We start from the raw sequence: 24,614 nt of genomic DNA on the forward strand, positions 1-24,614 counted from the left end.
AGAGACTTTTTTTTCTGAAAACAGCAGAAAAAAATGAAAATTTTGCTGAAAAGGGGTGGAAAAGCTGAAATTTGTGTTGAAAAGAGTTAAAAAAGTTTAAATGTTAACTGAAAGCAATGTTGCCATAAGCGGGATTTGAACCCGGGCCTCGCAGTCTGAGAACGGCTGCTCATCTCACTGAGCTAAAACACGGCTGAACCGGGCAAGGAAAACTAGTGACCCCACTGATAATGTGCAAAAATGGGCAAAAAATATTGCAAAAAAAATTCAATATCTCAAAAAGTATAGAAGTTATGAGCACCAAAAGTCATAGCAAACATTAGCAGAAAGAGCAGAATTTTTTAAAGTTTGAACTGAGAAAATCGGCTGAAAACTGAGGGAGTAGTTAAGCGGCAAAAAACGTACGGAAGCAACTTGAAGAATAACTAGAAAAAGTTTGCATTTCCTGCGAAAATGCTGTGTGGATGCCTTAACGCTGAAGCTGTCTGCTGAAAAGCTGAAAAAGATGAAAAGTTGCAAAAAGTTGTATGGTGGTGAAAAAAAAAGTTTTGCGCTGAGCAGGATTCGAACCTGGCCCTCCTGGACTCAAGGCAGCTACTCATCTCACTGAGCTAAACTCATTCTCTCAAAAAAGAGGAGGAGAGACTGACAATTCTGCTAAAATGAGCAGAAGCTGCTCATTTTTTGTGCTGAGAAGAGGCAAAAAGGCTGAAAAGTTTGCAGAAAAGAGATAAATCAGCAGAATATCTGCAGAAAAGAGGTAGAACAAAAGAACAAAAGAGAAAACTGAAAACAGGTTTTGCCATGACCGGGATTTGAACCTGGCCGTTTTGGTCTCAAGGCAGCTGCTCATCTCACTGAACCAAACTCATTCTCGCAAAAACAAGAGATGGAGAAAGGGGCAATTTTGCTAAATGAGCAGAAGCTGCTGAGAATTGTGCTGAGAAGAAGTGAAAAGGCTGAAAATTTTGCAGAAAAGAGGTGAATCAGCAGAATTTCTGCAGAAAAGAGGTAAAGAAGCAATAACTTGCGCTGAAAAGAGATGAATCAGCAGAATTTATGCTCAAAAGAGTTTTTTTCTGAAAACAGCTGAGATTTGTGCTGATAAGAGGTGAAAGGGCTGAAAACTTTGCAGAAGAGGTGAATCAGCAGAATTTCTGCTAAAAAGAGGTAAAGAAGCAGAAAGTTGCGCTGAAAAGAGATGAATCAGCAGAATTTCTGCTCAAAAGAGTTTTTTTCTGAAAACAGCTGAGATTTGTGCTGATAAGAGGTGAAAATTCTGAAATTTCTGCTGAAAAGAGTTCAATCAGCAGAATTTCTGCTGAAAAGAGTTCTGCAGAACTCTTTTCAAAATTCTGCTGAAAAGAGGTTTTTTTGCTGAAAACAGCTGAAAAAGCTGGGATTTGTGCTGAAAAGTGGTGAAAAAACTGAGAATTTTGCTGAAAAGGGGTGAAAAGCTGAAATTGAGTTAAAAAAGTTTAACTGTTAACTGAAAGAAATGTTGCCATAAGCGGGATTTGAACCCGGGCCTCCCAGTCTGAGAACGGCTGCTCATCTCACTGAGCTAAAACACGGCTCAACCGGGCAAGGAAAACTAGTGACCCCACTGATAATGTGCAAAATGGGCAAAAAATATTGCAAAAAAAATTCAATATCTCAAAAAGTATAGAAGTTATGAGCACCAAAAGTCATAGCACACATTAGCAGAAAGAGCAGAATTTTTTAAAGTTTGAACTGAGAAAATCGGCTGAAAACTGAGGCAGTAGTTAAGCGGCAAAAAGTGTACGGAAACCCCAAGAATAATAAAGAATAAGAGAAACAGGAAAACAATTGTGTGGAAGCCCTTTAGGGCATCCACACAACTAGAAAAATTTGCATTTCCTGCGAAAATGCAGTGTGGATGCTGGAACGCTGAAGTTGTCAGCTGAAACTAGCTGAAAAAGCTGAAAAGTTGCAGAATTTGTAAAAACTTTGCGGAAGCAAAGGAACGTTGCTAAAATGTAGTAACTTAGCACAACTGCAATATCTTAGAGGAAACATAATACTTGGCAGAAATACAATAGCATAGCAGAACTTAGCAGAAATATTGTAACTTACCAGAAACACGATAACTTCCCAAAAATACAAGAATTTCGGAGAAATAGTATAAGATAACAGAAAGAATATATTTAGCCAAACATTCTTAAACATTACAGAAATACTACTCTATAGCAGAAATGATATATTTAGAAAGAAAAATATAATATAGTAGAAATACTATGATTTAGCAGAAATCCTACAATATAGCTCAATAACAATGATTTAGAACAGATACTATGATTGAGCAGAATAGTAATAACTTAAGTGAAAATATTGGAAAGGTAAAATGACAAGCTGAATAAAAAAGAACATGGTTAAGTTTGCTCAAAACTAATTTTTGTTCACCTGTGAAAAAATAAAATAAAAATACATTTAGAAATACAAATAAGAACAGCCAACAGATACACACAAAATTAAATATGGATACACAAATGTACAGAGAGAGACACACACACACAGGGTCTATGCCAGTCAACCAGTCTGAATATATTATATTTTTATCCAACAATGAGATGCTGCCCTAAAAAGGGTCTTTGTGTGTGTCTTTCTCTCTCTCTCTCTCTCTCTCTCTCTCTCTCTCACACACACACACACACACACACACACACACACACTCTCAAACACTCACACCCACACTCAGGCTCACACACACACGCGCGCACATCAGCAAGTGAACAGGGGCTGTTAACAGCATGTTTCTAGGTCAGTCAAACAGCTGTGAGATTCTCAATTTGAATCCACCAATCAGAGGGGCTGTGTGCTTTTTCCTGCCAAAACTGGTGCACCAAGTGCAGGCTTTTACAGCACAGAGAGAGACAGGATTTTTGCAGTCTATTTCTCATAGTGAGGACTCCCCTCAAACAAACAGCCATAAATTCCTAACCGTAGGGGCTACAACGGTCAATCTTAGACCGTTGTGTTCAGAAGACATGGGAGAATCTTGAAATGTTGACCATTTAAAATAAAAATATGAAACATCATAGATATAGGACATAGATGATTGGTTGTCTTAGAACCCATGATTGCCCCAATATGCAAATTTGAATGTGCAAGGCCTAAGATATGATTGGCTGGCTGGGAAGCCATGAAGGCAACAATATGCAAATTTGAATGTGCAAGCCCTCGGATATGATTGGTTGTCTTAGAAGCCATATAAAAAGCAGTAAAAGTATACTATGATTTGGTAGAAAAACTATAATTAATCAAAAATACTATATTTGGCAGAAATACTATGTTGTAGCAGAAACACTATATTTAGCACAAATCTGATGAAATAGAAGAAATAGTATGATTTAGCAGAAATGCTGTATTTAGCACAAATACTGGAAAGCAGCAGAAATGCTATGACTTAGCACAATAGTAATAATCTAAATAGAAAAATTGGAAAAGCAAAATGGACAGCTGAAAAAATCCTGAACATGCTAAGGGTCCCTCAAATGTAATTGTTAAATGAAAAAAAACCAGCAAAAAAAAGTATAACAGTCATACAACCACAAATATGTACACATATGGTAACACACATGCACAGACAGACACACACAGGATCAAATTCAGTCAACCAGTCTAACTATATTGAATTTAAATCACACACACACACACACACACACACACACACACACACACACAATATCCAATTCAGTCAACCAGTCTAAATATATTGAATTTAAATTTTACAATGAGATCATCCCATAAAGAGGCTTTCTCTCTCTCTCTCTCTCTCTCCCTCTCTCTCTCTGTCACACACACACACACACACACATAGACACACACAAGATCCAATTCAGTCAACCAGTCTAAATATATTGAATTTGAATCTTACAATGAGATCATCCCATAAAGAGGCTTTCTCTCTCTCTCTCTCTCTCTCTCTCTCTCTCTCTCTGTCACACACACACACACACACACACACACACACAAGATCCAATGAGATCATCCCATAAAAAGGCTTTCTCTCTCTCTCTCTCTGTCACACACACACACACACACACATACACACACACACACACACACACAAGATCCAATTCAGTCAACCAGTCTAAATATATTGAATTTGAATCTTACAATGACATCATCCCATGAAAAGGCTTTCTCTCTCTCTCTCTCTCTCTCTCTCTCTCTCCCTCTCTGTCACACACACACACACACACACACACACACAAGATCCAATTCAGTCAACCAGTCTAAATATATTGAATTTAAATCTTACAATGAGATCATCCCATAACAAGCCTCTCACTCTCTCTCTCTCTCTCTCTCTCTCTCGCTCTCTGTCACACACACACACACACACTCACACACACACACTCACACACACACACACACACACACACACACACACACACTCACACACACACACACACACAGGGAGAGAGAAGTAAGTTTCTAGCTCAGTCAAGCAGCCTGGGAGCTGCTGAATTTGAATCCACCAATCAGAGAGCCTGTGCACTTTTTCCCGCCAAAACAGGTGCACGCAGCACAGAGAGACACAGGATTTTTGCAGTCTATTTCTCATAATGACGACTCCCCTCAAACAAATGACCATAATTTCCTAACCGTAGGGGCTAGAACAGTCATTCTTACACCGTTTTGTTCAGAAGAGATGGGGGAATCTTAAAGTGTTTACAATTTATCATTAAAATATGAATTATTGAAGATATTTGACTTCTAATGCACCATAACTGAGTAGAGGCAAGCGAAAACTGCCTTGACTTGCCCTCAAACAACGCTTTCTAACTCTAAATCTATTTGGAGTATCAATATCATTCTTTCACCGTAAGAGACAGCAGGCTTTGGTGAACAATCATGGAAATTTTCAGGTCTCTGTGGAAATCCAAAAAAAAGATATGACGAGAGAAAAAAGTTGTTCATTTCCAGAGTTTGAAATCTGAAGAAATCTGAGCGAAGGACGAATTTCCTACCCTTAAACAAGTCTAACTCATTTCAGAACGGTAATAGGTGAGAAAAAAATTCTTGAATTGTGAGCGTCAGGAGTGTCTGAAGATATACTGGGACAAGCCTTATGTCTTAACTTCGCTTCGTTAAGTAGATATGACGATTCGAATATGCCTCTCATTACAGAAATCAAGCGGTGATTTTGAACAAACTCTCCATTGACTTTCTATGGAGAGTTTTCAGACTTTGTGTTGGTCTGAGGAGATTTGCCAAAATTCTATAAATCCTACAACAATGATAGTAACATTTTCTGAAAGCCAGCAAAAATACCTACGTTTTGATGTATAAATTGTGGAAGTGGAGTGAAGACTGAGCAAGTAGCAAGAAGTTGTTCAGACATGAAGAGAAGACTGCAAAACTTTCAGTGGCACACTGAAAGCCAAGTGCATAGCAACCATAACAACGCATGTATTTTCTGAAAAATCACAAAAATGAAACTCAAAACTTAAAGAGGGATAAGATTAAAACGGTAACAGATATGAAAAAGCTGAATCATTCATGAATAGCCCAATAATTTGTGAACATTTTAAAATTTGAATGGTTGTTCTAGGCGAAAGTATGAGAAAGTAGTTAAGTTTCAAAATCAAGCAAGTTTTAGCAGAATTTTGGAAGTTTTCCATTCATTTCAATGGGACAAAAAAAAGCATAAAAAGCTTAATATTTTAAAAAGTATAACAGTTAAAAATACCAAAAGTCATAGCGCACATTAGCAGAAATAGCAGAATAGTTTAAAATTTGAACGGTGAAAATCGGCTGAAAATTGTGGAAGTAGAAAAGTGCCAAAAAAAGTGCAAAAAGTGGCAACTAGAACTAGAAAAATTTGCATTTCCTGCGAAAATGCAGTGTGGATGCTGGAACGCTGAAGCTGTCGGCTGAAACTAGCTGAAAAAGCTGAAAAGTTGCAGAAATTGTAAAAACTTTGCAGAAGCAAAGGAACTTTGCTAAAATGTAGTGACTTAGCAGAACTGCAATATCTTAGAGGAAACATAATACTTGGCAGAAATACAATAGCATAGCAGAACTTAGCAGAAATATTGTAACTTACCAGAAACACGATAACTTCTCAAAAATACAAGAATTTAGGAGAAATAGTATAAGATAACAGAAAGAATATATTTAGCCAAACATTCTTAAACATTACAGAAATACTATGATTTAGAAAAACAGTACAACATTGCAGAAATGCTGCGATTTACCAGAGATACTGTAATTTACTATTAATATTGAAATTTAAAAAAAAATACTATGTTTTAGCACAAATATTGTAATTTGACAGAAATACTATCAATCGGCAGAAATACTATGTTTCAGCAGAAATACTCTGGTTTAGCACAAATATTATAACAAAGCAGTAATACAATTATATAGCAGAAATGCTATATTTAGAAAGAAAAATGTAATATAGCAGAAATACTATGATTTAGCAGAAATACTATAATCAGCACATATACTGTAACATGACAGAAATTCCTCCACTTAGTAGTAATACTGTAACATAAAACAAATGTTATGATTTGGCACAAAAACCATAATTTGGCAAAATACTATGATTTAGCAGAAATACTATGATTGAGCAGAAGTACTAAGATGTAGTAAAAGTACTTTGATTTAACAGAAATACAATTATGGAGGAGTAATACTTTAACATGGGAGAAATATTGATACTCACACACACATACACAGAGAGCAAAGTGTACAGTGGCTGTTAAGAGTCTGTGCTTGGTATATCTAGGTCAGCTAAATTGGCTGCACCTGCTGTAATCAGCACTTACACACACAGACACAGAGAGAGGTATAAGTTTTCTGCAGTGTATTTCTCACATTCAGGATTCCCCTCGAACAAATGGCCATAATTTCCTAACCGTAGGAGATAGAACGGTCATTCTGACACAGTTTTGTTCAGAAGAGATGGGGGAATCTGGAGGTCTTCATAATTCAGAGATAAAATATAAATTATTAAAGATATATGACTTGTAATACACTGTAACTGAGTAGAGGCAAAGCAAAACTGCCTTGACCTGCCCTCAAACAACGTTTTGTAACTCTAAATCTATATGGAGCATCAAAATCATTCTTTCACCGTAAGAAACAGCAGGCTTTGGTGAACAGTCATGGAAATTTTCAGGTCTCTGTTTAAATCCATCAAAAAGATATGACGAGAGAAAAAAGTGCCTCATTTCCAGAGTTTGAAATCTGAAGAAATCTGAGCGAGGGACAAATTTCCTATCCTCAAACAAGTGTAATTCATGGCCAAACGGTAATAGGTGAGGAAAAAATTCTTGAATTGTGAGCATCAGGGATGCCTGAAGATATATTGGCACAAGCGTCATGTCTCAACTTTGTTTCGTTAAGGAGATATGACGATTTGAAAATGCCTCTCATTAGAGAATTCCAGCGCTGATTTTGAAGAAACTCTCCATTGAGTTTCTATGGAGAGTTTTGAGACTTTATGTTACTCTGAGGAGATTTGCAAAAAGTCTATAAGTCCCACAACAATGATAGTGACATTTTCTGAATGCCAGCAAAAATACCTACGTTTTGATGTATAATTTGTGGGGGTTGAGTGGAAATTGAGCGAGTAGCAAGAAGTTGTTCAGACATGAAGAGAAAATTCAGAAAGGACGAGTGCACACTCTGAGTTAATTGCATAGCAACCATAACAACGCATGTATTTTCTGAAAAATCACAATTTTGCAACTGAAAACTTAAAGAGGTATAAAATTAAAACGGTAGAAGATCTGAAAAAGCTGAATCAGACAGGAATAGCCCAATAATTTGAGAACATTTTAAAGTTTGAATGGAGTTTCTAGGTGAAAGTATGACAAAGTAGTTAAGTTTCAAAAACAAGCAAGTTTTAGCAGAATTTCTGAAGATTTCCATTCATTTCAATGGGACAAATTAAAGGAAAAAAGTGTAATATTTTAAAAAGTATAACAGTAATAAACACCAAAAGTCATAGCAATAATTAGCAGAAAGAGCAGAACAGTATAGAGTTTGAACTGAGAAAATCGGCTGAAAACTGAGGCAGTAGTTAAACGACAAAAAACGTACGGAAGCAACCAGAATAAAGTATAATAAAGAATAAAGAGAAACAGGAACTCAATAGTGTGGAAGCCCTTTTAGGGCATCCACACAATAATAATAATAAATCCGACGAATAGTAATATGTGTGCCTCTTGTCATAGGCACACATAATAATAATAATAATAATAAGAATAATAAATCCGAGGAATAGTAATATGTGTGCCTCTTGGCATAGGCACACATAATAATAATAAATCCGAGGAATAGTAATATGTGTGCCTCTTGTCATAGGCACACATAATAAATCCGACGAATAGTAATATGTGTGCCTCTTGTCATAGGCACACATAATAAATCCGAGGAATAGTAATATGTGTGCCTCTTGGCATAGGCACACATAATAATAAATCCGAGGAATAGTAATATGTGTGCCTCTTGGCATAGGCACACATAATAAGTTTTTGTACAAAGTATCGGTATCGGATCAGTATTGTCGACACCACCTTGAATTTTACGTAGTATCGGATCGGAAAGGAAATCAGTGGTATCGCACATCAGTACTCTTTGGCAATATTGTAGACAATGTTAAACTGAATCATCACATCGGCTCCTCTGACGACCTGTTTGCTGCTGCCTGCTGCTGAAAGGCAGTGGGGAGAGGGGACACTTGGGCATTTATCGCAGCATATAATGTGTTTCCTGGATACACTGTGATTTTTCAGCATCAGAGCTTGATGGCTCCGTGTCAGAGCTGCCTATGAATTTCAGATCGATCAGGCCTTAACTTAACAAAAAAGTTATCAATAGATCTTTTAATCTTTTCTTATTACCCACAGCTACATCCACTTCTGTCGGGCCTAGGCTGCTCACTATGACTGGGTATCATCACTGATTTCTATAATCCATTTGATTCGATTCAATTTAGCCTCAGACAGTCAGAAATATTATAATTTTGATCATTTATCAGCACTGATACATGTGAGACTTCATCAGAGGTGTGAGCATCACAGCAGAGGCCTTTGTGTCAAAGTAACTGAGGATAAAACTCAGAAAAACATGAAGCAGATTTTCCTGGCCTGCATGCTTTTTAGAGCAGATAACCTTAAAAATATTCTGCAATTTTGCATAATTTTTAAAAAGTTTACATTTCTTCAGTATATTCTTGTCCAAGGTGATTTAAGTTAAAAAAAAAGGCAGCACTGTAAACAACGGTAGACTGGTGGGTAATAAGTGAATGAATAACACTGAAAACAGAGATTTGAGACGGGAAACTGTTCTTGAAGTACAGAGAGGTGGAAGCAAAACAGCAAAAGTCAGAGAAGATTAATGACATCTATCAAATGTGAAGTGTAGTTTGCTGCTTCTTTTGCTGCTGGTCGCAATTGCGACCAAATTGGTCGCGCTCTAGAGCCCTGACATGATCTTCTCTGATCATTTCTCTCTGCGTGATTCTCAGTTTAGAATAATCCTCCTTTGTCTTACCTGTGTCTCAGTCTGAAACATGCTGCTTTAGCTCCTCCCACTGCAACAGGAGACAAAAACTGTCACACGTCCTTTTTGCAATCACCTGTTTTTTTTCTCAGGTGGTGACCGCTGACGTCTTGGATGATGCTTACATCCTCATCCTCCACACGGTGAGTCCAGCTGCAGCGCACTCTCTGATGTTTTTGTGCCGTGGCTGATTTTTCCGATCCGTCCTCAGGGTCGGGACTTTCCCTGGAGCTCCTGCAGCCGAGCGTTCTGCTGGCTGCCCGAAGAGAAGCCCGATCAGAAGGTCCAGGCTCCGGTCTGCTGTCTGGATCTGCTGCTGGACTGCCTCAACAACCAGGTGAGCTTCCACACCGTCCACAGAAAGACCCTTTAAACGTGGGATGCCGCAGGGTTGTGTGTCGGGGCCACTTCGGTTTGCTGTGAATTGCTGAACACTGTCGTGTTTTCGTTCAGATCTGTCCCGGTTCTCCTCCCGGTGTTTGGGTCTGCAGCACCGACATGATCCTCGCCGTCCCTCCTGACTTTGGTAAGTGTGCCGCACACGCTCGCACACGCACGCTCGAACCCTCCCCCTCCTCCTCTTCACGTGTTCGTGTTGGTCAGGTTTGTCCTGGGACGGATTCTCAGGTGTTCGGGTTTTGGCGTTACCTGGTGACATCATCTATGCAGCCAATCATGGTGTCTACCTGTCCGACTCACAGGTGCCCACTTTTTGTTCATTCACACCTTCTTTCCACTTGCTCCTCCTCTTTTCCTCTTTTTTTAATTTTTAAATGTTGTTTTCCGTCAGGGACGAGTCAGAGACATCATCTATCGAGGAACCAAAGAGCAGCTCCAGCGCGCTGCAATGCCTGATGGGAAAGTGCCACTGGTGCGTCTTCTAGCTCAAATCAAACACACCTTTTAAAGTCCAGGAGAAGCCATTTAGGCTCAAACTGAAACACATCACTAAGTCAGTGACAGATTCTCCATGGCCGGATACTTTAAGACTGATCATTTTATACTTTTAATCATTTTAATATAATTGTAATGTTTTTATATCATATTGAGCCTTGGTGTTTAATAATCACTCTGCAGATGTTGGTTTAAGTTCATGGTGAGGTGTGTGTCTGCAGGTGTCGGGTCCGGTCTTCTTCAGCAGGTCTGTGTCTGAGAAGTTACTGCAGACTCACGTGACGCCGCCTCTGGACGGCTGCACTTACCTGGGGCTGGACTCTGGAGCTCCGCCCCTCCAGGTACGTGTATTTGTCAGGCAGGGAAGTCTGGATTAAAGGAAGAGAACTAAGACTTGGAGATGTCATGATGAAGAATCAGAATTTCCAAGGAAAGAAAAGAAAAATACTAGAAAATAGCTTTAATTTGCTGAAGTTGTGCAATGGAAAAAAAATGTTTTTTGATTTGAAAAAATTAAATATATGAAATAAAACCCCAAATATATGATACATGAAAGTAATCTACAAAAAAAATAGATCAAAATATTTTGTGTAAATCTGGAGTGAAAAATAATAAGTCACATTTATGAGTTCCAATAGAAATGATAATAAAGTTTAAAAAAATCCTTTCACTAAATTGAGAAATATAAGTTTTAACAAAACATCTAAAGTTTGAGTTACGATGATTTTATGATTCATAAAGTGTGTGAGTCCTGCCCACAGGACTAACATGACCTCTGACCTGTACTTGTTTACCCGAGATCATAATCCCGGTTTGAAACATCGACACTGAGCTCCTGACAGAATATCTGAGCGCCGTGAATCACCGTGGAGACGATGTTGGTCTTTTTGTAACGACTTTAGTTTGTCGGGTGAGTCACGGTCATCGTCATGGTTACTAGACATCTAACCGTAGAAAGTTCAGATCCATGGTGCATGACGATGGGGCCCTCGCACGAAGAGACGTGCTGCGTTTAAGGCGTTACCGAGTTACCTGTCACTTCTGGTAATCACGATGTGGCGTTCAGGAACACCCACCAACTGTGGGACCTAACAACTTCATACATCGGGTTATGTTTGTTACAAGGTGCTAGGTGGCGCTATGACTGTAACTACTTATTTGGCATGTAGGCGTCTCCACACTCAGATTTCAGCTGCTGAGTTTTGGGGAAACATACGTCTGAGTTATAACAACGTCGGTCCTGCGGGGAGTCATCAGAATTCGCCATAGGGCCACGGACATGTCATCGTCAGGATGTTTAGACTGAACTAACCCGATCTGAAATAACTTTCATTTGTTAGTGCTGGCTTCTTGCGCTGTGGAGCAGTTTTGTGCCCCAAATACATAAATGTTTATCAGTCCTGACCCGTGTGCGACTTTTCAAACAAGGCCCTGAGAACGGATTCAGAGGCTGACTGACACTAAAGCCAGTGCTTAGTGGTTTAAAAATCAGATGTTAACATTTTTGGCCGATATTTTTTTTTCCTTTCACTTAAAGTTTTTATTTTCAGGGATTTCTATATTTTCAGGGATTTCTATAAAACGTTGTATTCACCACAAATAAACCCATCTAAAAAGGAAATTGATCAGTTTTTAGACAACATAACTCTCCCAAAATTATTAGACACTCAAGCAATGGCACTGGATTCGCCACTGACACCAGGTGAACTCCAGGAAGCCCTGATAAGTGTGCCCAATAATAAGGCTCCAGGCCCAGATGGCTTTCCTGCAGAATTCTACAAAGAATTCTGGACGATTCTAGCACCAGTTTTTTACAGAACGTTGTTGGAAATCAAAGAAAATGGCAGACTTCCATCAAATATGAATTCTGCAAACATTAATCTCCTGCTAAAACCAGGCAAAGACCCTGTATATCCCTCAAGCTATCGTCCAATATCCCTTATAAATGTAGACCTCAAAATAATCTGCAAAGCTCTCTCGAAGAGACTAGAGAAAATAACCCCCCTCTTAATTCATCCTGACCAAACTGGTTTCATAAAAGGTAGGCACTCATCAACAAATACACGTAGATTACTTTATTTGATAGACTACTCATACAGTAAAAACCTTGAAACTACAATATTTTCTTTAGATGCAGAAAAAGCGTTTGACAGAGTTAACTGGAAATTTCTATTTGCAACTTTACACAAATTTGGTTTTGGATCTTCTTTCATCAACTGGTTAAAAATATTATATAATTCCCCAACAGCTTGTGTCAGAACAAATGACCAAACATCCTCCAGCTTCTGTCTCCTGAGGGGCACCAGGCAGGGATGCCCACTCTCCCCTTCACTGTTTGCAATTTTTATTGAGCCACTAGCAGCAGCAATTAGGCAGAATTCAGTAATTAAGGGCATAAAATGCAAGAACGTGGAACATAAAATCAGCCTTTATGCGGATGATGTGTTACTCTTTCTCCAAAACTCACAAACCAATATCTCTGGGGTGATTGAACTGATAAACTCTTTTGCAAGAATATCAGACTACTCAATTAACTGGTCAAAATCTACAGTCCTTCCGATTAATTGCTCCTTCCATAATTCCTCTTCTACTCCACTGCAATCGGGAAATATAAAATATTTAGGTATTAATGTTTCTCCCAAGCTTGCAGATCTAACTAAATTAAACCATATCCTACTTTTAAAGAAAGTAGAAGGTGATCTGGCTAGGTGGAAATGTCTACCCATATCACTCATGGGAAGGGTTGCCGCTATAAAAATGATGGTATTACCAAAAATAAATTATTTATTCTCAATGATCCCAACTAAACCGCCACAAGATTGGTTCAGATCTCTAGATTCATATATGTCCAAATTCCTTTGGAAAAATAAGCCCCCACGTATAAGCTTAAAAACACTACAAAAGACCAAGGATAAAGGAGGATTAGAACTACCTAACTTTCAGCACTACTTCTTAGCCAACAGGCTTCAGTTTATCTCAGGATAGCTAAAACATACCCTCTTAGATGAACCTTGGCTAGATGTAGAACAAGCACTTTGCAATAATCTAGAGATTTCAGATCTACCATTTATCAGCTCAAACATCCAACGACATGAATGCTTCAAAAGCATCAACATCAGCTCCTCTCTGACAGCATGGTGGGAGTTTCTGAAGTTGACAGAGTCTTCATTAATCCCATGCAAATGTACACCTATCTGGAACAACCCTGACATATTACAAAACAATAATATGATAAACTTTTCAGATTGGAGTGGTAAAGGAGTCAAATATTTAGAACATATACTAGAAGGAACAGAATTTATTTCATTTGACAGACTAGTTACACAATATGGGATCAACAAGAAAAGATTTTTAGAATATCAACAAATTAAATCCATAGTAAAAAAGAGATTTAAACCGGGTCAAGTTGAACTACAAACGCCACCAAGTGTGGTTCAATTTCTTACTCTTAAAACCCCCAAATTACTTTCCAAAATTTACAGAATGCTTTCTAAAACAGATGAATCAATATCACTTCCTATTGCAAAATGGGAAGCGGATTTATCAGTTAACTTAGACCAAAACTTCTGGTCTCAGATATGCATAAAAACCTTTCATTTAATTAGAAATCCCAGTCTTCAATTAATTCAATACAAAATACTACATAGAGTGCACTATACAGGTCATCGGATGTTCAAGATGGGCTTTACGTCTACCAACAACTGCTCACACTGCCAAACCAATTCACCGGACAATTATATCCACGCTCTTTGGTTCTGTCCACCAGTTCAGAAGTTTTGGCGCGAGATATGTGAAGACTTATCAAAGTGTCTGAAATGTAACATTCCAACTTCCCCTTTAGTGTGTTTGTTGGGCAGCTTAGATAATGTCACTCCGGAAAAGAATATAGCCCATATGGTTTTCACTGCCCTATGCATAGCCAAGAAAACAGTCCTCATGAACTGGAAAAATAAAAATAATCTTAATTCTAACCAATATAGAAATTATCTATTAGATCACATTAGTCTTGATACAGCCTCTGCCACCACATCAGATCAATTGCTCTGGGCTCCTTTGATCAGCTCCATCACCTAGTGGGGGTGGGGGGTCTTAGTTTGGTCCCACCTTCACTGTTGTGATAGGTGTGGGGGTAGGGACAGGCTTAGGGCATCGGGGGGTTCCCCGGGAGCATCTTCCTTGGGGGGCTCAACCCGGGGTAGCGGTCATGGCCAATTAGGGGCTCTGTTGGCTCTTAGGTGACGGTTTCCTCGTGGCTGCGTGCAGCAGGGCTAGGGGAGGGTCTGTGCTGACGGACGTGGGTTACTGACCTGGTAGCCTGGCTGCCCCTGGGTGGGTCCAGGATGGGCGTGAGGTTCTGGGGGCACTCCGTCTCTGGGCTGGGGCCCTGGCCAAGCCTCAGGGGCTTGGGTCCTGGTTGGTGTGTTGCCGGGGTTGTGGGCGGGTGGGTGTATGGGGGCCCAGTCCTGGCGCAGGGTGCCGCCTGTGCATCGAACCACCTGGGGGGCTCTTCAACTGGTGGGGGAGGTTGTCAAATCCTGCAGGAGATTTCCTCTCTTCAGGAACTCTCTCTGCAGGAGGGGGAGATACAGGAGAGGTGGAGGAAGATCTCAGCCTGGGCGTCTATTGTCTTGTGTAGTCTGGAAGATGAGTGGATGATGGGGTGGGTGCAGTTTTCTCTGTGGTGGGGTCAGGTGGACTGTCCCGGGCTCTGTGGGGCCGGGCGGCGTTGCTGCACTGGGCCCCGGTCCGGATGGGCCTGGGCCCCCCTTTCCCTGGCGGGTCGCGGAGTATGGGCGTGCCTACTGGGGTCAGCGGGGGAGCTGGCCCCAGGGAGGGGTCACTTGCCCCTCCCTTCCTTCCCTCCCATCTCCAGCTGCCTCCCTCTTCCCGCTCCACCACAATCACCCACACATGCAGGGCCTTGGGGTAAAGGTGTGTCACCAGGGTGCAGAGGAGGCATTCCCCCCCTCTGTCCCCTTCTGGCTGCCTCTGCCTCAATTTTATCCCACAACTTAGACATTCACATTACTCACACTCTCATTACACATACATATAGGATCTTGGGGGTGGGCACGCAACACAGACTCCAAATTACCATCAGGGTGTACACCTCACCCCTGGCGTCGTTGCCCACCTCTCAATGTTAAATACACGTAGACATTGAGGGCTAGCAGGAGGGGCTATGCGCTTACCTGCTGCTCTCTGGCAGGTAGCTCCATGCCCTCCTGGGTTTTAAATGCACCTTAGAACACACATACATCAACACTACATATGAGCGGGTGGAGGGAGGTTTGGAGTCTTCCTACACCCCCGTTCTCTGCGGCCTGCTGGAGCGGGGGGGCTAGGAGGAGGAGTTGGCCGTCCGACTGGGGTCTGGAATGTGGGGCCTCCCTGCTGCTGCGGAGTCGGGGCGGTCTGCTTCTCTCCACCGCAGGGAAAAGGGTAACGCCACCTGGGTCTGGGCGCAGTTTCCCCCTCCAGGGGCAAGGGTACCTAGACCCGGGGCTTAGAGTACGCTTGGGGAGTGTGATTGTGTGTACAGTGTCTCTCTATGTCTGTCTCCACGTTGGGTGAGTGTTGAGTAATTGTATATGAGAGCATGAGGGTGGGAATAGATGTTTGTATCTGTGTGTGCCTGTATGTCTGTGTCTATATGTCAGGTTGGGTATCAGACGCCACCTCTCTGGGGACATCTCAGGCCCTCCAAGGTTTGGAGGCCCATCTCCCCCCACCACTTCCCCTGCCGGTGGCAGACGCCCTCAGACATCGGTGCGTTGGTGGTTCTTTGTGTCCGGGGTGGGCGCCCAGGTACCCACCGGCTCACTCCTTGGCGGCTGCTTATCGGGGCATGGAGCCTGGGGCTCGCTCGGGCCACTTCGGGGATGGGGTGCCCTTGGCCTCTCGGCCCGGGGCTCGGTCACTCTGGCACAGCTGGCTGCCGGCGGAGCTCACGGGCACGTCACTGCAACCCCCCCCGGCTTCTGCTCTGCGGCTGCTGAGTGACCCCTCATCTGGGACTCTCCTCAGCTCTTTCTGGGATAGTGGCGCGGCTGCCCCTCTGTTGGTCTTCCTTGGTCTCTTGTGTTCTGGGGCCTCTGGATGTCTGGAGTCTTGATCTCCTCCATACCTGCTTCATGCCCTGGAGGACGGGGCAGTGGCCCCCCCACACCCTCTAGCAGATCATTACATGAAGGAACCTTTTAAAAACAAGCGCGTCCATGCTCACAGGTGCACACACGGGTGATCACACACACAAACTACACCCTTTTTGGCTCCTATCTCAAAGCACACACTGCGCTGTCGATCTCACGTGCTGCACAATAATGTTTAATATTTAGTATTTACTGTCATATTCCCATATATCATTGTGATGATGTTTATTACTCTCGTTTTCTTCTGCTTGCTTTCTTTTTTTCTTTCTCAACAGGTGATCCAGGTGATCGATATATGTATTTTTTGTCTGCTTATTCTGTTGGTTTTTGTTTTTTGCCCTTTTTCTCCGTCCCTCTTCTCAGGGTTTTTTTTTTCTTTTTTCTTTTTTTTTTTCCTTTCCCTTTTTCTTTCTCCCCTTTCTTTCCAGCAGTCAAGTCTGTCCCGTATTCAGCAAGTGAAAATAAAATAAACAATAAAAGGTGAATCAGATGGACCATTACAGCAAGGCTGGGATGGTCCATTTGGTAAAGTAAATCCGTTGGGCATCTTTCTTCGCCTTTAGACAATAATTCTGATGGCAAAAGAACCAAACGGGACAGGTAAAAAAAAAAAAAAAAGTTTTTATGTGTAGTTTTTTATTTACTAGTTTACGTTCTGCCTGATTCTGGATCAGCTGTTTGTTGTGTTTGCGGTGTTGCAAACCGAAGAGGAAGGTGCCCTCTGGTGGACAAAAGTGTTCAACATCAACACTCTTAACACAGCTGAGGGCTGTTTGCTCTGTCTCATGATGGACGCTGATCTTGAAGTGGCTAATAACGGCTGATGGCTCGCCGGTCAGTGGAGGGGCTCCGACAGATGGCCGCCTGTAATTTAACGTCCTGTCGTGCTGTGGTTCCTCCTCAGGTCTCTCTCTTCTTGGACGTGTTAAAGTGTCTCTGCTCGGATCTGACTCGGGATCAGTTTGTGAGCGAGGAGCGAGCCGGCTGCAGTTCAGCGGTCGGGCCACGGGGGACGGCGGTGAGGAGCGGCAGGGCAGAGCTGTGGAGGATCCTGAGAGGAGCTCCGCTCAGTCTGGGTTGGTTTCTCCGCCTCCTCTGTTCGCTCTTTCTTTATGCCGCCGTTACCTGCTGACGTGTCCTCGTTTAACAGTGTACGTCCCCGGCGGTCGCTATGACTACCTGACTCTGTCTGGGAAGGCGCATGTCGACCGACTGAGCCGCGATTGGACGGGGAGAAACACTCTCTCACATATCCAGGTGATTGGTCTTGCCTCCATCTTTTATGTACAGTTTATGAATAATTATGGTGATATGTGCTTGTTTTGTGGTCATGTGAGAAACTAAGCGCTTCCCTGACTCCAGCTTCCCTATGTTGAGGACCAAGAGTGTCAAAATGAAATAAATACATCATAAAATGACCAAAGAATTAATTCAAACTGGAAATGCATGTTAAACACATTCAAATATTTTTATTTCTTTATATTTTAATTGCTTAAATGTGTCGTCATGTTAAAATTTTCTAAAAACATGTAATTATTTAACAGTTTGATGAATTATGTCACGTTCTCTGTCCTGCTGTGCGTCCTAAGCATCTTTCCAAGCTTTTCTTTTAATGTTTTTATTTAAAGGGACAGCACACATGCACCTGTGATTTCATTTGAAATGCATTCTGGGATACCCAGGTGTCCAAAGACTCCTCCGCAGAGGCTCTGACACTCCATCAGGATATTATCTAGGATCGCTCTGAACCATGAAATAATATTAATTTTTCAAAATAAAACGACTTCATATTTTGAATTTTTTATTCTGTTGGCCCTCCATACCTGATGTGGGATGATTTCTGGACGACAGCTTATTCCACAGATTTGATCATCAGCGGAAAATTCATGGAGGGTTCATTTAGTGAGACAAATGTCACGCAAGCTCAGCGATGACTGCAGTTCATGTTGTGGCCACCAGAGGTCAGGCCTCCGTTAATGATCAATCAAGAAGCGTTTAACTCTGCTCCACTTCCTGTTTCATCAGAACAAGGACGTGTTGAGTGAAGGAGGTCGGGTGATCAATAGCGTTTTGGAGGGAGCCGTTGCTGTGGCTGCAGGAGCAGTGGTGCAACACTGCCACCTACAGGTGAGGAGGAGTTTTTGACCCAGACTGTATTCTGACTGCACTCACCTGAGAGCTGAGTCTAGTATTTGCACACTGCACGTTTCTCCAGACATGATGTTAGATCAGAAGCAGGAAGTCAGTGTTTTTATGGAGACAACGTGTCAACATTTCCACCGTCCGCCCGTCAGGGTCCTCTGGACGTCCCGCCAGGCTGTCTGCTGTCGGGTCTCGAGCTGTCGACCTCACAGAGTGTCCGGTGCCTGCCGCTCAGCAGTGACATCATCATCCAGGGACACCGGATTGAGCTAGGGGAGCTGCAGCTGGACGTCTACACGGTGATGGGAGCGCACGATGACTTGGAGGTAAAACACAGGAGATCTTTATGTTCTCATGTGCCGCCTCCTCCTCGGGGTGTACGTGGCGTTCCAGCGTTATCTGATGTCTCCTCCTCTTCCTCAGATCTCATCTGACGACAGCAATGCTTCCTTCCTCAACCAGACCTGGAGCGACTTCTACAGCAGAACGGGAATACAGTAAGACTCAGCGCCTCTCACCCACAGCCGGTCCCTTAGATGGCTGCCCTCCCTGAGCCTGGTTCTTTTTCCTGTTAAAAGGGAGTTTTTCCTTCCCACTGTCACCAGGTGCTCGCTCATAGGCGGTCCTTTCTTTTTAATATTGTAAATGGCCTGCATTTGTATAGCTTTACTTTGTCCCTAAGGCCCCCAAAGCACTTTACACATTCAGTCATCCACCCATTCATTCACACACTGGTGATGGCACCCTGGGGCGCACTGACAGACGCGAGGCTGCCAGACACTGGCGCCACCGGGCCCTCTGACTACCACTAGTAGGCAACGGGTGAAGTGTCTTGTGTCTTGTCCAAGGACACAACGACCGAGACTGTGCGAGCCGGGGCTCGAACCGGCAACCTTCCGATTACGAGACGAACTGCCAACTCTTGAGCCACGATCGCCTTTGGGATTGTATGTTGTTTATCTTAAAATGTAAATCACGTGGAGGTGACTGTTGTTATGATCTGGTGTTATGTAAATGAAAGTGAATTTAAGTGAAATAAAAAGTTCTTCTGAATGTGAAGAACTTCACATTAAAAGCCTAATTAAAAATGAAAAGTTTATGCTTGTTCAAACTCTGCAGGGCTTTTAATTGAAACACATACAGGAAATGCTGAGATTTATAAACAAATAAACTGAACAGGAAAAGAATAAAACATACTAAAATATGATTAATTAGTCTAATCAAGAAAGAACTCCAACTGTGGAGGTAAAACAATTCCCACCTGACCAGATGTGCTTCATCTTTTCCAAAACATTCCGCCTCCTCCCAACACTCACATCGTGTCCTCGGCTGCACAGCTTCAGGTTTTAGTTCAGAAACAGTTAAACTTCCATCTGTTTGATGTTGTTTGAACTGACACATGCACGTCATCTGGATGGAAAACTTTTGTTTTTATGTCATTATATTAGTCACATTAATGACATCGTTGACCTCCTGACCTCCACAAATGTCCGCTGAGATTCTGATGAAGATCAGAATAATAATAATAATAATACATTTTATTTGAAAGCGCCTTCCAGAACACTCAAGGACACTGTACATCAGAGACTTTATTCATGCCACACGCAGGAAACACGTTTGTTACGGTGGCGAGGTTTGAATCACAGAAACCAGATTAAAGTGACACGTGTGTGTGTGTGTGTGTGTGTGTGTGTGTGTGTGTGTCTGTCTCTGCATGTGCGTGTCCTCAGGCCGGAGGAGCTGTGGGTTCGAGGAGAACGGAGCTCCCTCCTGGAGGCTCACCTCTTCCCAGTCCTCCACCCCAGAGGAGGCGCTGTGGGTCTGGAGGGAGGCGTGGCCTGGCTGCTGGGCGGGCCTGGCTGCCTGGGAGGGTGGAGGGAGACTTGGCGGCTTTCTCTGAAGGAGGTGCTGTTGCTCACCCACCAGGAGACGGAGCTACAACGAAGGGAGGAGCTGCTGTTCCTGGCAGGAAGGCGGCGTGTGACCGACGCTCTGAGGGGGCGCTCGGACGTCTGCCTGCTGCCTTGCTTCAGGGCCGCTGTGCTAGGAGGCCAGCAGGGGGCGCTGCTGGAAGCTCTGGACAGCAGTGAGTGTCCGCTCCTCGATGATGGACCCATAGAAACAGGCAGTTTTGGCTCCTCCTTCTGTGTATCAAATAAGTTTTCTGATTGGCCAGTTTCAGGAAGCTTGCTGAGGTTCCTTTGGTAATTCTAGTTTGTTTTCAGTCGCAGCAGGGAGCAATGAGCAGGGGGCGGAGCTCAGAACAGATCTGGGTGTGGCTGCCCGCTGTCTCTCCTGCATTGCAGACGTATTGGTGTGCATGGCTGGGGGGCAGGGAGGTCTGAGGAGCGGGCCAGCAGCTAACGAAGCCTGGAGCTCCGCCTACGCCATGTTGGAGGAGGGTGACCTGAAGGGCGGAGTCGACGCACTCACTGTGCAGCGGCAGCACTGGCTCAGCAGGTGGGCACCGCACTGTTTGTGTCACATGGTCTCGCTGATATAACGATGGTAACTGTGTTGGGTGTTGCTGTGTCCTACAGGCCTGACCTGCTGGTGCGGGCGGCGCGGCACTACGAAGGCGCCGGACAGGTGCTGTTACGGAAGGCTGTGATGTCATCTCAGAGATTCATCTCCATTGAACAGGGTGAAGTCCAGCCCCTTGGACAGTGGCAGGAAGTAGAGTGTCCAGCTAGGCTAGACTTAGCAGGTGATTGGATAAAGGTGTTCAGGGTGCATTCAGGGGCAGTTGGTCCTTTAGACGCTGACCCTGTATTTGTGTTCCAGGCGGCTGGAGCGACACTCCACCAATTGCATTCGAGCACGGGGGCTCCGTCACAAACGTCGCGGTGAAGGTCGACGGGAAGCGTCCTATTGGTGCCAGAGCCCGTCGCATCTCCGAGCCCCGCCTCCTCCTGGTCAGCTACACTGGAGCGCGGAGCAGTGGGATTTCCACGGAGACGGCGTGTGACAGCCTGGATGACCTGAAGGATTACTGTCAGCCTCACGCTCCCGGTACAGCGTTTACCGGCTAAACCGGGACAACAGGAAGGAATTGGGAAGCTGACTGTGTGTGTCTTGTGTGTGTTACAGGAGCGCTGCTGAAGGCAGTGTGTGTGTGTAGCGGGCTGGTGTCCCTGACCTCCCAGCATCCTCTGGGGCATCAGCTGATGGAGCGGTGGGGAGGAGGGGTGGAGCTCCACAGCTGGTCAGAGCTGCCGACGGGATCAGGATTGGGTGAGAAACAGGAAACAGAGCTTGTAGGTGATGGGAGGAGTTCAGCACTCTGATTGGTCGTCTTTCTGCAGGTACCAGCAGCATCCTGGCGGGGGCACTGTTGGCCGCGGTGTACAGGTGCACCAGCCGGACCTATGACACGGACTCCCTGATCCATGCCGTTTTGTACCTGGAGCAGATTCTCACCACAGGTTTGTCATGCCCTTCATCACTAAGCATCACTAAGCATCTCCTCCTGCTCCTCCTCATCTTCCTCCTCCTCCTGCAGGTGGAGGCTGGCAGGATCAAGTGGGCGGTCTGGTGGGCGGAGTAAAGGTGGGTCGATCCAGAGGATCCCTTCCCCTGCAGGTGGAGGTTGAGCGTCTCAGTCTTCCTGAGGAGTTCGTGCTCGCTCTGGAGCAGCACCTCCTGCTGGTCTACACCGGGAAGACCCGGCTGGCCCGAAATCTGCTCCAGGTGGGTACCTTCAGGCTCCCTAATTCTGTCACTTAAAAAACACTGGCAGCACCACGCCCTGGAGCTCGTCAGGAGTTTTAAAGACAGGTTAGGAGCACTCCTCCCCCTCCTCACCCACTGATGGGGGAGAGAGGGGGGAGGAACCTGCTTCCTGAAGTCCAGCCATAGAATGGTTAAGCTCACATCTGTCCTCCACCCTCCTGTAATCATCCTGCTGCTTGTACCTGGAGGCTGGAAGTCACATGTGCTGCTCAGACTGCGGTCCACCTGTCGGGTTGTGTAGCTGCACATATTTGTTCCCAGGACTGATCAGACATCACAATGATGATGATGGTGGTGGTGGCGTCCTCCACACTGATACAGGGCTGGTAGACAAACTGCAGCAGGTTCACATGGCGGGTTGAGGTTTCCTGTCTCCAGAATCTCTGAAGGTGGAGCCATCAGGGGCAGCAGCTTTGCCTGGGCAGAGTCTGCACATCTCTCTCCTGAGGGGGAAGGAGGTGCAGGCGAGGGTGGAGGTGGGTCTGCTGGAGTGGACTTTCCTGTCTTTCCTGTCTGCTACAGTCTCAGCCCCTCTTTCATGTTAAAAAGTTAAAAACAAAAGTCGATTCATGAAGTAAAAGAGAAGAAAAGTGAAACTCGTCAAGGTAAAAAGAAGCAGAGTGAATGTGACAAGACTCCGAGTAAGAGAGAGCCTTGAGGCTTAGAATAAAGCTGCTGAGATGAAGATGACGATAGTGATGATGATGTGTGTCCTGCATGCAGGATGTGGTCCGCAGCTGGTACAGCCGCCTGCCGTCGATGGTGCAGAACGCCCAGCAGCTGGTGTGTAATTCAGAGGAGTGTGCTCGGGCCTGCGTGGACGGTGAGACGCTTCAGTGGGACATTTCCCAGAATGCCGTGTGCCAAACGTCAGTGGGTTTCAGAAAGGCTTAATGACCACTTCCTCTACAGGTTCTCTGTCCAGGCTGGCGGAGTGTCTGGACCGCTCATGGCAGCAGAAGAAGCTTATGGCCCCGGGCTGCGAGCCGGCGTCAGTGCGAGCTATGATGGAGGCCCTGAGGCCACTGGTGCTGGGCCAGAGTCTGGCTGGGGCCGGAGGCGGCGGCTTCCTTTACCTGCTGACTCGAAAGCCCCAACAGCGGGAGGTGGTGCTGCAGGTCCTCAACAACACGCCGGTAATAGCTGGTCAGGGTCAGAGGTCAAATGTATTCTATTCTATAAAACATTCAGTGTGGACTTTTTCAAATTCAACACAAAAATAAATACAAGATCTGAGTCAGTGCTACGCTGTACATGTAATACCACTTTGAACCACACAGCGGAGCAGCGAGTCCAACATGTCTCCGTTTGATGTCGCTCAGTTTGTGGAAAAGTTTCCATCAGTCTGAGTTTGTGAGCTTGGCTTTAATAAACCCACACATTCATTCAGAGGTTTTCTTTACAGGAGACAGTACAGTTTATTCAGCAAAGCTTTTACAAAAAGCAATTGACCTTTGACCTTTTGTCAGGAAAGATTACTTCACAACCCACTGGGACCTCAAATGAATCCTTTCATTATTACTTTCCAACTCAGGTTTAAAGTTTTTTTAAAAACATGTCAGAGCCGCTCCTGTAAAACAGAAAGTTTGTAATGAGCTTAGTGTAGACTGATCTATACAGTTTATTTTCTACTTTTGGCTCTGGATGATGTCACAGAAAAGGGTCCAATCAGAAAAAGAAAGCTTAAAAAAAAAGCCTAAGGTGGGAGGAGCTAAATTGTCTCCTTTTCTGAGGGGAAGGTATGTGATACAGGAGGATTATTCTTAACTGTGAATCATGCTAAGCTGCTCTGATGGAGCAGAATAATTCCTGACCATCTGTCCTGTTTTGATATTTTCTGGTGTGTTTCAGGGCCTGGGAGACTTCAGTGTCCACTCTGTGGAGCTGGACAGGGACGGACTCACATTCCTGGCGTCGTTAACCTGAGAACACTGATTGTACCTTGGCTTCAATCACAAAAATGAACGAACATTGATGACAAAGATGATTCTGACAAACAGAGGAGCTGTGTTTAAACATTATACAATTGGTGTTCTGGTTTTGTAGGAATCTGATTTTATTAATCAAACTGATTTCTCAGGAGCATTGATCTGTAACTCAACAGAATAAATAAAGCCCAGTTTTGGACGTTTGAGTCCGTGCCCACAA

General features: G+C 43.9%; 1 protein-coding gene across 1 annotated transcript; it reads left to right on the forward strand.

Moving 5' to 3' along the window:
* Positions 1 to 9,638: 9,638 nt before the first annotated feature.
* On the forward strand, positions 9,639 to 24,444 carry fcsk (fucose kinase; the record flags this gene model as incomplete). Its single annotated transcript, XM_025908943.1, is given in 21 exon segments — positions 9,639 to 9,689; positions 9,758 to 9,883; positions 10,000 to 10,072; positions 10,150 to 10,247; positions 10,337 to 10,417; positions 10,662 to 10,781; positions 17,497 to 17,668; positions 17,743 to 17,849; positions 18,618 to 18,719; positions 18,887 to 19,060; positions 19,158 to 19,231; positions 20,465 to 20,820; positions 20,960 to 21,194; positions 21,275 to 21,441; positions 21,519 to 21,746; positions 21,825 to 21,968; positions 22,040 to 22,159; positions 22,237 to 22,424; positions 23,190 to 23,289; positions 23,379 to 23,602; positions 24,318 to 24,444. Coding segments are annotated over 21 exon segments (3,015 nt in total), but the record flags the coding sequence as incomplete, so codon positions are not given.
* Positions 24,445 to 24,614: the final 170 nt, after the last annotated feature.

This window comes from Oreochromis niloticus, linkage group LG7 (assembly GCF_001858045.2).
Source record: "Oreochromis niloticus isolate F11D_XX linkage group LG7, O_niloticus_UMD_NMBU, whole genome shotgun sequence".
Taxonomy (NCBI): domain Eukaryota; kingdom Metazoa; phylum Chordata; class Actinopteri; order Cichliformes; family Cichlidae; genus Oreochromis; species Oreochromis niloticus.